Source organism: Tursiops truncatus, chromosome 19 (genome assembly GCF_011762595.2).
Source record: "Tursiops truncatus isolate mTurTru1 chromosome 19, mTurTru1.mat.Y, whole genome shotgun sequence".
Classification (NCBI taxonomy): domain Eukaryota; kingdom Metazoa; phylum Chordata; class Mammalia; order Artiodactyla; family Delphinidae; genus Tursiops; species Tursiops truncatus.
Window position 1 is genome coordinate 11,527,984 of NC_047052.1, and position 15,278 is coordinate 11,543,261.

General features: G+C 38.1%; 1 protein-coding gene across 6 annotated transcripts in view; it reads right to left on the reverse strand.

Annotated features, from left to right (window-relative positions):
- Nucleotides 1-10,698, reverse strand: part of CNTNAP4 (contactin associated protein family member 4) — a 262,949-nt gene extending 252,251 nt beyond the window's left edge. For all 6 annotated transcript variants that reach the window (XM_019941613.3, XM_019941626.3, XM_019941632.3 and 3 more), the window contains exon 1: nt 10,614-10,698. In XM_019941613.3, the coding sequence (XP_019797172.1) occupies nt 10,614-10,698 (85 nt within the window). The remainder of the gene's footprint in view (nt 1-10,613) is intronic.
- Between the last annotated feature and the right edge of the window lie 4,580 nt (nt 10,699-15,278).

Consider the following 15,278-nt stretch of genomic DNA (forward strand, 5'->3'; position numbering starts at 1 on the left):
GTTTACCATGAGGAGGAATAAACATGAGAGAAATCTTTAAAAAATGATGACATTTTACAAGAAAATAATCTTTAAGAATGTGTGCAATTAAAAGAGGAATATAGGGCTTCCCTGGTGGCGCAGTGGTTGAGAGTCCGCCTTCCGATGCAGGGGACACGGGTTCGTGCCCCGGTCCGGGAAGGTCCCACATGCTGCGGAGCGGCTGGGACCGTGAGCCATGGCCGCTGAGCCTGCGCTTCCAGAGCCTGTGCTCCGCAACGGGAGAGGCCACAACAGTGAGAGGCCCACGTACCCCCCCAAAAAAAAAAAAAAAAGACCAGGTGACAGAGGCTAGAGGACACTTGCAGGGGGGCAGGTTTGTCAGGGAGAAAAAGCAATTAAAACAGACGAAAGGGGAAATATAAGCAAATTCAGAGGAGGAAGATATTTGTTTGCTACGCTAATAAGTTTGGACTTAATATACACCTAACAATGAAATACAGCTGAGACAAGACTCGCTTTCATTTTGATGAAAACCTTAAACATTGATTAAAAACATCAATTCATTATGTCAGACACCTAAAAATATGATATATGTGTAGTATTTAAAAATACCGCATGAGTCACAGGAAGTAGTGAGGGAGGAAGGGGGCAGCTGCCTCGCAGGTCTCTCAGCCAAATCAACCCTGGCAATCGCAGAGATGACAGATGCCACAGCCAGATCATCCTCAAATCCAGGGAAGTGATCACGGAAGGCTCAGTTTTGCTAACTCAGAAAAAGAGGGCGCTGCTGGCATCTTCTCTAGAGAATGTGTCAGTGATTAATGATACTACATACATTCTTCTCATACGAATCTGTTTCCTATTGCGATTTGTATATATAATTTTATATATATATATAATAGAGAGAGAGAGAAAGAGGCGGAGAGAGAGAGAGACAAGGTGAGCACATATCAAGGCTTTTAAGAGATGAATATGATCATTTACAAGGCTACACCGGCAAATGACTCAGTTTTATGCATCAAGCATAGAAAATTATTGTGATCATAATTTTATTCTTAGTACCCAAAATTCTACATCATATTTTTGGTAGCCTCCTTTTTCCATTTCTGTAGTAGACATCTGACTATGAAATATCTTATCATATTCCATTTTGTGATTAGATCCTATAGGTTGCTATGAATTTAAGAAACCAAAAGTTATCTTCAGTGTTTGCTCTTTGCTTTCCTACATGTATGCTATTTCTTTTCCCGAACTTTCTCTCTTTTGTGTGTTTTAGGAAGGACTACACATCTTATGATACTTGAAGTTGTGTTATGACATTTTACAAGACGCATGATGTTTTCTTAACAGTGTTATAATACAGGCTCATGCTAAAGTACAACAGTTCAAATAAGCACGGAAATCATACTCACAATGGAACAAAAGAGCCTAATTGAGCAGCTTTATAACCTTGTACAGAATTCCCTCACCACCACTTTAGATAGAATTGCTTTTATTTTAGCAATGTTCTTTTAATTAAGTCCTAAACATCTAAAACATGGCAAATGTAAACATGTATTATAAATCCTTAATTATGAGGATTGCTGAGCATTCATGCAGCTTTCTGCCTTGGAGATAGATTCTTTTTGTTCAAAATCCGCCAAAATTGAGACATAAAAGTGAATGGATGTGAAAAATGCAAAACTTTGTTTAGAATGCCCTTCTCCTGGTAGCAGTATCACTTTACCACATAGTCTTCAAGAGTTAAAATATGTTTCAATTTATCTAGCGGCTTTTAAGTCAAAACCTCTCCTGTCATTTTCTGCCTTTGTTGCCATATTCAGAAAGACTAGCACCCCGAGACTGACTAGAAGTTGAATTAACTATTGGGGATCCTGAGGTCTTCATGGCCTTTGCCTAGAAAATAAAGAACTTTGGGATCAGAAAAGGGCAACACTGTCCCTCTGCTTGGGATGAGTTTAAACTGGATCCAGAAAGACCTCTTGCTATTTTTAATCCCACATACTGTTTTAAAACTATACAGGAGACTATTCTGGTATAGTAGCAATAAAATAAAAATCTTATTATGTATCTCAACAATACTTAATTGAAAATGTGCCACCCAGGGGATTGTCTTCCATTTCTCTGCCGACATGGCCTGTTTCCCAGTCCCTATCCACAGTGTCTTCCAACATATGCATGCATGCTCGCGTGCACACACGCATACACAGACACACACACTGACAGCTTCCTCTCAGCAATTCATTTCCCTCACAGACCACTTTGCATTTAGTTCCTTTCTTCTGTTTGGTTATCTACTGATGAACATATCTTAAAAGACAAACACATATCAATATCTTTGAAAACCAAAGACAAGTCTTGAAGATCTAAATACATATTCAATCTTTTAGAACAAAGCTGTTAGTCCAGAGAGAAACTGAACTTTCTCAAATTTTCTCAAAAATCTCTCTTTTGGGTCTGATACACAAAGGTAATTGATTTACATTAACAGGAAAATGTGGGGTTCTCAGCTATGGGCCACAGGGTTAAATGTCTGTTCATTGCCATCCAAGCATCTCCCAACTCCAAGACTTGCAACAAATTCCTAGGAGAGTTTATCAATGCCCTTCAACGGACATTCAAAAAATATCTCTCGGGACTTCCCTGGTGGCACAGTGGTCAAGACTCCACGCCAGTGCAGGGGGCCCAGGTTCGATCCCTGGCCAGGGAACTAGATCCCACATGCATGCCTCAACTAAGAGTTCGTGTGCCACAACTAAGGAGCCCGAGTGCCACAACTAAGGAGCCTGCCTGCCGCAACCAAGACCCAGCGTGAGCAAATAAATAAATAAAGTTTTAAAAAAAATCTCTCTGTAGGTTATAACTTCAGAGTAACTCTGAATTAACGAAATTACAGGTTGTAGTTTGTCTTAAAACTATACAATAAATGTAATTTAGGAAAGCAGTTGAATTTATATATTCACATACTATTTCTAAACTAATATCGACCTGTGACCTCACTTGTAAGTACCATATTTGCCAGTGAGGGAAAAAAAATGGTTACAGAAACAAATATGTTTTTTATAATTTAGAAACACATAACATCTTATTCTAGAGCACTGCCAAGTACTAAGAGGTACTCACTAAAAAAAGTAATTAGAGCTGTAGGACAACTGATACATATCACACCCTTTTTTTCCTTTGTGATTTAAAAAACTTAGAGGTAAATTTCTTCACTGTTCTATTAAATACTTATAGCATAAAAAAATTTATAGTTACTAATTTTAAACTACTTAAAATGTCAAATGTTTTTAGGCTGCACTCACTTTTCCAATTATTACATTGGAATGACTCATTAACTGTAACATAAATGGGCTCATTTTTACCTCCTTTTATGCTATTTCTCTGGTTTTATGACCAGAGTACTACTTTTCCGTGAACCATGACGAAAATGCACTGGGAGAAAAAAAAAAAATGAAGCACACACTCTTTCTCTTCCAAATACCAACTCACCTCAGAAGAACTGAAGTAATAATGACAATCTGTAATGTATTTTGCATGTACATTCTTTACCAGTAAGTAATACTGTAGTTTCAGGTACCATGTATGTGAATACCTTGGCAAAAGACATGCTTGCAAAAACTTTATCCTCTGAAAGTCAATTGGGAAACAAAAATATCTTTACTTGTGTTAGTAGCATATCAGATATGGTGTTTACCAACACAGAGGCACCAAGACCCTGGAGTGATCAGCACCGTGGAAGGTCTAAATTCATAGATTATAAACAAGGAATGATAGTTCTAGAAGTCAAATAAATAAACACATGTATACATACATGCCTAACTGAAGCACACAGCCAGACAACGACAGCCTTAGAACTCCTTGAAAAAATTCAAATGCTGGAATCTCAGACATCAAAATTTCTCCCAAAAAGTAACTAAGAAGATAATCCAATGGTCAATGACATCTTGATTATTTAGAAATGCATTTATTGTAACTTAGTCTTATGGGTAAACTATCCATTATTCCTCAAGAAATTTTAAACTTTAAAAAAAAAACTCAAAGACTTCAAATTACAATATTAATATTGTGGGTGAATTATTCATTTACGTATATTCAGTTAATTGAGGCTTTGTGATGAGTTCATTCTTCCTTTAAGGACTTTCAGTGATAAACACAAGTTCCTCTAAAGCTCCATAATTTTTTGTCTGCATTTAGTTTAGGGCATTTATTTCTCTTTCTGAGATTTTCCTTTTTATAGGGACCCAAATCAAACTGACCTTAGCACGTGATGCTACAATTCAAGACATGTTTTTAAAGGTCTGTTTGTTAAAGAGTGTTTCTAAAAGTTCCCACCTGAAATACCCATTAAAACAACAATCCATATATTCTATGAGAATTCACCCCCCACCACCAAGCACACAGCTCAATTCACCTCATGATCGTGGTTAATCCATGAAACATCCCCTATTTTAAGCACATATTCTGTGATGGGTCCATCCTTCCTTATCATACAGTTAACTTGAAAAACTGCAATAATTCTAAATAAATAGTAAACAAGTTACTGAGGCCAAGATTTCTGAGTCGATAAAAATGAAAAAATAATTAAGCTAAGCAATAATGGAAACACCAGGCCACTTAAAAAAATCAAACTCTGCATTATTTAATATTTCACCAGAAACAGTCTCCTACAAATCTGAATACACATATCTGGGATTTATGTAACAATGCTGGATAAATTCTTATTATTCTTCCTACTATTTTCAGGGCCTGGGTCATTCTGTAAACTTTCAGTCACAACAGAGGAAAGGAAAAGATTTTTTTAAAAGGACAGAAAAGAACTTCTCAAATAACCTGACTAGTCAGTGATATGATTCGTAAGTTGACAACATTAAGGCCCCAATACAATTTATCTAAGGTAAAGGAGATTCAGATTCTAAATACAGTATCAAACTGTGACAAAGCGGTGTTTGCAAAGCAAGACTGATATTCTATTGTAAAAAAGTTCAGAACCATGTAATGCAAGTGTCACGATACTTTATCATCTATTTACCACGGAGAGTCATGAATCCCATCATCATTCTCATCCACACCCAGAATAAGTCACATTAAGTAAGCTATATGAGACGGTCCTAGGCTGTCTTTGATCTGGAAATTGGTCTTTTGATAAGACAGAAATCTTCATTAGTTCTGCACCATTGTAAACACTATTATGAAAAATAAATCATTTTAACATATGGCCATTTATTTGGGGGAAAAAATGCTACAGTGAAATTTCAAGGAAAAGAATTTTTAAAATATTATATCGTATCATATTTTTTAACTTAAACTTCTAAAAAAAACACTGTAGTAAAGCGTGTAATGTAAATAAAATGAGGCCACTCATCAGTTCTTGGAAATGAAAATTAAATACATTCCAAACGGACAAGGCATTTACCTAAAAATTAATTATCTTGGCATGAGTAGGTAAAAGGCACCTGCTGAATTATTATGAATTATCAGTGGGCAGGGCTTAAGTGAAAAGCTATTTTTCAATTTATTCTAGAAAGTTTGCCAATTTCAGAATTTTTAGGAAGCTGCTACTGTAAAAGTCATAGGGACAAGGGCATTCTTCCAGTAAGATGATTTACTTCATCCAATCAGTGACTTCAGATGCATGTTCCTTATTAGTATGGAGTGGAATATTTTACACTCATGAAAGTATAAAATAACAACAGAATTTTCATTCAAAATATCTAAGCTGCAATTACGTATACACTTTATTGAACTTCTTATACTAAGGGGATTACTTGAGATTGAAAGTGTCTCTTTAGCAGCCAAGACTGCTGAAACTTTGCAAATAGTTATAAATAATTCATACGCATGGAAATAACAAGATTTCTGAAGAATAGTGTCTTTAAGAAGACACATATGAAGAAGATGCTAATAAAGGCTTCTTCTGTTATAGCTCCTGGCAATTGTAGCACTACCTTCAGCACTTCAATCCCTGAGGAATGTATTTGCGTGCTAAATAAAGACTAAATTTTATCATAGCAGTATATAATTTATCTACTATCCAAGTCACATCATTATATTACATTGTGTATTATTTAAGTCAAGGTCAATGAACTTTTTCTATGAAGAGCTAGAGAGTAAAGAATGTTAATTAGGTCCTTGTATAACAAGGAAATCAAATTTAAGATACTTTTATTGATAAAATTAAAAATATAAAAATAATTGAGTATAAATTTTTGCCATACAGGTCTACTAACGAGAAGAATGAACTAAAATTTGAATTTCATATAATCGTTTTATGCCACAAAGAATTCTTCATTTAATTTTTTTCAAACATTTCAAAATGCAGTAAATCAACTATACCCCAATAAAAATTAATTTGAAAAAATTTGAAAAAAATGTAAGAACCATTCTTACTTAGCTCACAGGCTACTACACAAAACAGGCAGTGGGCTAGACCTGACCCATGGACCATATTTTACCAACCTCTGAACTAAATATTACATGATCTTACAAGTGACATTATATAATTCTATTAATTTGTTTTCACTGAAAAGGTAAATTAATTCAATCTTGATATAGAGATTGGCTTCCATGAAGGAATTGTTTACATATGATACAAATTCTGAAATTAATTTTAGAAGACATAAAAATGTTTTTTACTTAGGTTAAGCACTAGGGATCACATGGAAGTCCTGTGTTCGATTCCTTGTTGGCTATGAGCTGTGTTATCTCCATAGCTGGAGGCTGCCCTTATCAAAAATGATTTGGGATGCATACTATCAGGAAAGGGGAGAACGCACCACATTGATGAAAACAAATCAGTATTGCTGTTAGACAAGTGAGTCAAAGTTCAGGCTCACCTTTATATCCAGAGGTCAGCTACTTATGTATTGCAACTTGTAATTGTATTTTAACAGTACTTTACTGTCTATACTAGTAATTTTTTGCTATGGAAAAGAATTTGGGTGGGGAGGAGGAGGAAAAGAAAGTTTCTAGAAAGAGTACAAGGTTGAATTTGAACAATTTGAGAATCTGTCCAGTAGCATTTAGGTGGCATCCCAGAGCCCACAAGAACGATCATCTACTCAAGTCATCACCTTCAACTTTTGTTAACTTTAACATATTCTTTAGTGCTTCTTTCAGGGTAGATATCAGATACAGCCTTTATTCCAATTATGGAAAAGAAAGCACACAGTGAGAAATTAACTTCTAATTATGTCATTCATAAGCTACTTGTTAAGCATTAAATATTCTCAGTATACCTGAAGCCAGAGAGCTTCCATCACATGATCTGCAAGAGTAAAAATAAAAGCAAAACTCCTTGCTGACTTACACCTTTTCTTCTTTTACAGTGTCCACCCCTCCCCCAACAACATCTTAATGCTCAGAAGGAAACTGTGGGTTCATAAGAGCAATTTAAAAATAAAGGGACTTCCCTGGTGGCGCAGTGGTTAAGACTCCACACTTCCAAGGCAGGGGGCCCAGATTTGAGCCCTGGTCAGGGAACTAGATTCCCACATGCATGCCGCAGCTAAGAGTTCACATGCCACAACTAAGAAGCCCGTAAGCCAACACTAAGGAGCCCACCGGCCACAACTAAGCCCCAGCGCAACCAAAATAAATAAATAAATGAAAATAAATATTTTTTTAATAATTTAAAAAAATAAAGAGGTGACTCCCTTTTCAGTGCATGTATCTTACTAGCAAGTGAAGAAAGCAACAACAGCCTGTGCAGCTTATCAAAGAGCAAGCCCTACTACGAGGATCTGTCTCTAAACTTTCACAGAAGGAACTCTTCAATATAGTAACACCTTGACCAGAACAAGGAGGAAAGACCTGGGGCTGGTTCAATGCTTTTGAAATGTCAGGTAGGGTGCTAATAGCCAAAGAATGTGGTCCATTCAACGTTTTTCATCTTTAGTCAGAAGAGGAGTCAGCAGTCACCAAAGATGTGTAAGCACACGCATCTAGTGGTTTATGCATCTTTATATAAATATATACATATGTTCACACACACACATAGATACACATGAACATGTATGTGTGTGTGTGTGTTTGCACAGAAACCTTCTAATGTAAACTTACCCTGTTGATTAATTAGATCAACTAACATTCAAATTAAAGTGTACCTAATCCCTGAGCTGTCCCTGGTGTATAAAGTCCTGTCCCGTGTAAGCTTTCATACTGGCGGCCTTGGGCAGTCTTGGGCCGACTCAGTGGATAGCAGATTTGCTCCTGGTGAATCAGCTGTAAATAGAGGGAAAATGTCTTTGTATTCACCCGAGAGACTGACCTTTAATTTCCTTTATTTTTCTTCAGTTCTCCCTGACTTTAATATTGGTGTTCAAGATTGATTCATGTTTTAATATAAGGTTTTGTCCAAAAGAATTACTGGAGCTATTATAATACTTTAAAAACACTTATGGTGGTTGATGGTCACTTGTCACTATGCTGAATTACAACCTTGCTGGTAAACATATAGACTTGTTCCTCCAAAAAAGATACAATACATGGAGTACCACGACTTGGTAATAAGTGCCTTGCTTTCTTCCCCCCCCACACACAAAATACTAATGAAATAAAACTTGGCAAATGAATTTTTTTGTTTTATATCTACTGCTGCAAATCATACTGTCAATGCGATAGTAACAAGAAATTACTAAATGCACCTTTAATTATCTGAAGTCATTTAACTGCATATATGACACTTTAAGAACAGTCAACTCTTAACACATATGGTAACCAAGAATTCCAACTTTAATATTTAAATGTTCCTAATAATTTAAAATGCTATAGGTTCTTTAAGTTAATCAAATGTTTAAAAGAGCATTAAACTACTTCCTGAAGAATAAACCAAGGCTAAAAGAATCAGGATTGAAATTTTAAGTGTCAGGAGAGGCCCAGCCAGAGCTAAGCACCCATGAATATTCTGCTCTCCTGAGATCTTCTCAGCAGCTCATCTTTCCTTTGAAGAAGATATATTACAAAGAAGCTATCGAAGGTCGATCTGCCTTTTATTGGACTTCAAGAAAATAAACAAATGTGAACAACTAATAGCCCAGTCAGTCACATCAGTCAATTATAAACTCAAACAGTCAGCATATTGGAAAGACAAGACTGCCTCTAGGCCAGACTTAAGCGCTGCTTTCCTTAAGGGAAGGATGCTTCAAATGATGTGCTTTACATTGTAAGAGTGACCTCTAGCGCTTCCTTTTTTGCTGAACTTCGGTAGTTGGACGATGAATTACTTATGCGTTTTTCTACAAAACTTTCTGTGTGGGTGGGGGGGGGGGGGTCTGTGTTGTTATTGTTTGTTTGTTGTAATGTGGGTCAAATGCTACCATTACAGCATTCCAAGATTTTGCTGAGGTGAAAATATGCACATTTTATTGACTCATGGGATTCTTACACCCCCAAATTAAAACAGAAGCTAAAACACACTGCAGCGTCCGAGTGAAGTTCTCTTCTTTCAGAGTGATAGATATACCACACCATTAAATGAGCTAATGCTGAATGGAAGGACGCAATCACAGTGGCCATTCAATGTAAATGAGCATTTGGCTTGTGCCCGTAAGGTCATTTCTAATGTTCTTCCCACATCAGAGTGCTTTAGCGCGCTCAAGGGATGTACCATAGCAAATGCCTGGTTCCTGGCTTATTTGTGTCCCCCCAAACCTAAACCTGCTTGAAATGTAGTGACATAAATTCCTGACCAGGCCTCATAGCCCTTTCTTGAAAAGCAGATGAGCTTTTCCTTTAAAGTCCAAGAAAGAGAGAAAAAGTATTTGCTGAGTTTGTTGATCATTCATCAGGGAGGGGGAAATTCTCCCCTTTAGAGATTTTAGGCCAAATGTAACTTTTAAAACTTCTTATCTCTAATAAAAAGTGGATGAAGGGACCTCTGTCAAATTATTTTGGATGATACTTAAATTAGAAATAAGGTCTTAATAAATCTCATTAACTCAGAATCAGAATATTCAATCACAAATTTATAAAGTTAAAAATTCAAGAATAATACTTTTGAAAAAAGCACCTGAATGTATTTCTTTAAGCAAGATGTAGGAATCAAGCCCCCGTGTTCAAGTCTCATTCTGATGGCAGTGAGGACACAATTCCTAATATTGAGGTTCACCTCTACCAATTCTGCCCCTGAATTCTGCAGTATGTTTCAGTTATTATCCTGGCATCATTTTAAAGATGCAGCCAGCTATCAGTCTGCCAAATTGCAAACTTCAGAAATCTAAGCTAATGTAGCATAATGTAAAGTCTGCCAGTTGTTTTCCTGTTAGACATAATTCCAGTAAAATTCAGGAAACCTAAAAAAGGGAAGAAACGAAGACATTCACAGGCTATTCCGTGATTAAGATGACGATTTAATGTTTTACTAGAACTTGAGTGTTCTCAATGAATACACAAAGACAAGAGGACAAGATTCTGCTCGTAGACAGAGAAACGATACTTTGCATATTCTGACCAGACCAAGAGGAAAGACATGTGTAAACCCAGTCGTATTTGCAAGATTTTAAGTGAGGCTTCATTTATAGCAATGTGCTTTGCAGCAATTCCAGCTGCAAATAATCATCATAAAAAACAACAGAATTAAAGTTTTGCAGAGAGGCCCCCTTCAAGTTCTAAATCATTTGCTGTATACTTACAGGAATTCCCAGCTAAAACCCTGTTCCAATCTGGAGTAGATAACAGAAGTAGCGTCTTGAGAACAGCTCCGGTGACAGGCCTCATGTTCACATTCATTGGGCTCCCCCAAAAGATCTTGACTGGCTCTCCGAGGGCTCCAGTCCCGCTCTCAGTCTGTCTCCCAGCTCTGTCTGGATTTTCAGCACCTCTGGGTGTCTTGGTCTCTCTACCTCCTCCTCTTCCTTCTCTCTCTCTCTCTCTCTCTCACACACACACACACACACACACACAAACACACACACCACAGCCCTGACTGCTCACTGAAAAGCGCTCAGCATCTTTCCGAACGAGCATCCACACTGCCGAGGCCACGCCCACTCCTCGCAGCCGTGGTCCCAGAAATTGGCAGCAGCAGCGTCCCTCCTCCAAATTCACAGCAGCGCTCAGAGCTCCGCCGCCGGGCGCTGCGCTGCTGATGAAAGCTGGACTTGGAGGCGAGGCCTGCCGCGCCTGGGCCTCCTCGGGGCTCCCTCCCCTCTCCTCTATTCTTCAATAATCCTTAACCCTTTTCTCCCCTCTGGAGATGTCCGTGGGGGGAGGGGCGAGGCGGTGGAGCCTCCTGATTTTCTGCCCGTCTTGCCTTCAGCAGAGCCAGTCAACATACTGAGCTAATTCCTGATTATCCGGGAGTGCATCCAGGTAAAATTGTGTTTTGTTTCAAAACAAAAGCATAAAATGAGACAGAAATAACTAAGCAGCATTGGTAAATGGTAGCTAAAACTGTCCTTGGGGAAAATACTTGCTGTTGTTTTTCTCTGTTTATATAAAATTATCCTCTTCAGCTATGGTGCCAGGATTTTATTATGGAAATGCCTCACAAGGAAACAGACATTCCTGTTCGGCAGATATTTAAAATCATCTAGTAATAGTCTGCAAGAAATTAACATTTCTTATTTTAGTGCATCAGGAGTACAAATCCACAAACTGAATGCTTTGGATAGATCTATTTGGATGAATGCTTCAGGCTGTGAATACGCAGTGGCATTCTACAATCCAATTCTTTAATAATAATTCCCAAAAGGCCCCAAAATAAAAATGATGGGATACTGAAGAAAGGGAACCCCCCGCCCAAAACACACACACACACACACACACACACACACACACACACACACACTCACACCAAACCTCCTAAACAATTTAAAGATGTAATTCAAATGGCCTAAAGGAGAGAGGAGTAAAGTTGAATTCAGAAGATCGCCAGCTACAGAAAAATCACTCTTCGAATGGCTGATCCATGGATATTGCCAGTTCTTGAATAGAATATTGAAGTATTTAAATAATGGAGCTAGTATCACATAATGATAAGTGTATAACATGGTGTCATAGAAGGATAAATAAGCTCTTCAAAATAAATGTCAAGATATTTAACTTAGAATGTGCTAAATTTTATAATAGGAACACTGAGATTCTCAAGCACTTCTTGGTGATAACAAGTAAGAAGAAACATAAGCATTCAGTAGCAGCAGCCTTGCTATAGAATGAATGAAATAAGGGGGAAATGACAGAAGCATTCACCATAAGGGCTAGCTCTTGCCTACAAACAAAGCAGAAGAGATATTTTTAATTTCCCTATTTTGCAGATGAGAAAACAAGAACAGGGAATTTAAATGATTTGAGGAGATCATAGAGTTAGTAAATAAAGCACTGAGGATTGAACTTTGTTTTTCTGACCCCAGTTTTACTGCTCTCACCCTAGGACTTGCTGCCCTTCACATAAGAGTACAGCTCCTTCCTGATCTCTGGCAAAGGCAGTGAAAACCTGAAGCCCTTAAAAAAGAAAAAAAAGCAGAGGAAAAGAAAGGTCATTGTTCGAGTGTTTACTCTGTATTTCTAGGCCTATATCCCTGATTTTGTCATTTTCAAACATAACATGTTAAGCAAAAGCAGATATAAATTGACAATTTCTGTTAAGTAATTATTGAAGGGGATTAAATATTGTTGAACACATATTATATGCCACTTGTTATCTACTTAAATTATTATAGCAATCTTTGAGGGAAATATCATTGTGCCCATTTAACAGACAAACAGATTGAGCCTCAGCAAAGTTAAGCAGTATGTCCAAAGTGTCACGGGGAGTAGGCTCGGCATTCTGGTCTGCAAAGCTCTGAAAGTATTTCCTTCAATGACTCCACACAGAGGGAACGGGTCTCAGGCTCTCCAGAAGAGAAAAGTTCTCTTTTTCTCTTTTTTTTAAATTCTCTTCTTTTCTCCAGGAGAAAAAAGTTGTCTTCCTTTTAAAACTTTATACTTAAAATTGTTCCCATAAAATAAATTAGAGAATGCATTTTAAAAGGATCAGTACACATATCAAAAATGAAAAATAATTGAACCTTTCCTGGCAATAATAACTTCTTTAGGACAAAGTGTAAATTTTCATAGCAACCGTTAAAGATGGATTTTTCCATATCAATGGGCTATGGTAATAGAATGAGTTGGAGGCTGGCACTGAATAAAATACCTGAGTATTTCAAGCCATTGCACCACCAGCCCCTGCCTGATGGCCACAGGGGAGAGAGAGCCACATGGACCACATGACGCAGTGGAGAGAGTTTAGACATTATAAACAGAGAAGCCCAGATATGAATTCAGCTTTCACTGTGGTTCTGATTAAATGACTCATTTACTCTGGTCTTCGATTTCCTTTTCTTAAAAAGTAAGAGAATAATGACTAAAGAGCCATTGTGATATAACGTGTGACAACCCCCCACTGAGTGCCTAACACTTAGTGGGTCCGCAGTTACTCACTGGCCTTAGATATCTGCATTCTGACTGTACAGGGTAGTGGTTTGAGCGGGCAGTGTTGGAGTCTGGTAGCCCAGGTTCAAGGTCTGCTCCAGAGCCACCTCCAACCAGCCTGCCCTTGAGCAAGCTGCATATCATCCCTGATTCTTAGTTTTCTCATCTGTGAACCAAGGACAGGTAGAGTATCACCCTCATGGCTGAGACAATGCTTGTAAAGTGAAAGCCCCTGAGAGTTAGACAATCAATGTTGTTCTTGTAATCACTGTATTATTACAGCTCACTTTGCACAGAGGAGAAATCTGAGGAGGAGAGGAATTACAGACTCGCCAGAGGGACATGACTCATTGGTGGCAGAAAGGGATGGTCACCAAGACCTACTGACTTGTGCTTCTTTTCTTCCTCTCTACCATTAAGAGTTGGTGCTTAATGTCAGGGAGGGGAAAAAAAAAAGAGTCTGAATGGGAAAAATCAGAGAAGTGTAGAGACCTAATTTTGCACATTACTGTACTGCTGATTCAGACGTCACAAATCATTTCTCCCTGTGTATGCATTTGTGGTTATATTTTCCACCGATTAAGATAAAAACAACTGCTGGTGCTTCAGGTTTGGCGTATGCATATTATGGGCTAGACCCTGCCTGAGAAAGCATTATAAATCAAACCAAAATGTTCCAATTTGTAAAATAAGGCTTTCAATTTCCTCTTGGTACAACCTGCCAGAGAACTGTATGACCCACCACAGTGTGCATAGAGGCTCCTGGACTGTCCTTTGGATTGGAAAAGGATCATCGGGTCATAGTGGAACAAAGTCACATCAAAAGACTAGAAAGAGATTAAGATGAAACTCCTTTGTTTCTCTTATTCATGCAAATTGTGTTATCTGGTGCCTGAACCTCTTAACTGGTTTCTGGATTTCTTACAAAGGCAATTGGTTTGTGGATGTCTCCCTAGGAGAAGAATAGGCTGGGCTTCCTATTTTGCAATTTTGTTGATGTTGCTACTCAAAATTTATTCTTTTTGTGATTTATGAGAAATATATTTTGGTCATCTGAATGACCAAATATATTTTTCTTATATATATGCTTGGTCTTCCTCCACAGTTCCTGGCTCAGGACCTCCCCAAACCTTGGAATTTCCTAAGTGTAGACAGTGGTAAAGGTGTCCTGTGATATGTGAAGAGGTGACTTTTAGAAGCACCTAATGATGGGGGCTGGTTGCCAGGAGAACCAATCATGTTGTTAGAGGATTGGAACTTTCAGTCCCACCCCCTGACCTCCAGGGAGAGAAGAGGGCTAGAAGTTGAATCAATCATGCCTATGTAATTAAAGCTTCCATAAACATTCAAAAGGACAGGATTCTGAGAGCTCCTAGGTTTGTGAACACGTGGCGATGCCGGGACAGTGGTGCTCCTGCAGGCCGCATGGAAGCTCCATGCCCGTCCCCATACCTTGCTCTAATGCATCTCTTCCTTCTGATTGTTCCTGAGTTATATCCTTGTATAATAAACCATTGACCTAGTAAGTAAAATGTTTCTCTGAGTTCTGGGAGCCACTCTAGCAAATTAATTGAACCTTCCTTGGGGACCTTGAACCCTTCATGGGAACCTCTGATTTATAGCTGGTCAGTCAGAAGCACCGGTGAAAAACCTGGACTCGTGACTGGAGTCTGCAGTGGGGACAGGATGACAGTCTTGTAGGCTGAACCCTTAACCTGTGGAATCTGATGCAATCTCTGGATACTCTGCTGGTGTCTGAGAATTGCTTACTGGTGTGGGGGACCCCATACACATTGAAATTGGTCTCAGAAACCTATTTATGAGGTAAGAACATTTTTGCCAAAAGCCCCTTCCCAAATATATTTATATTGGATATAAACAAT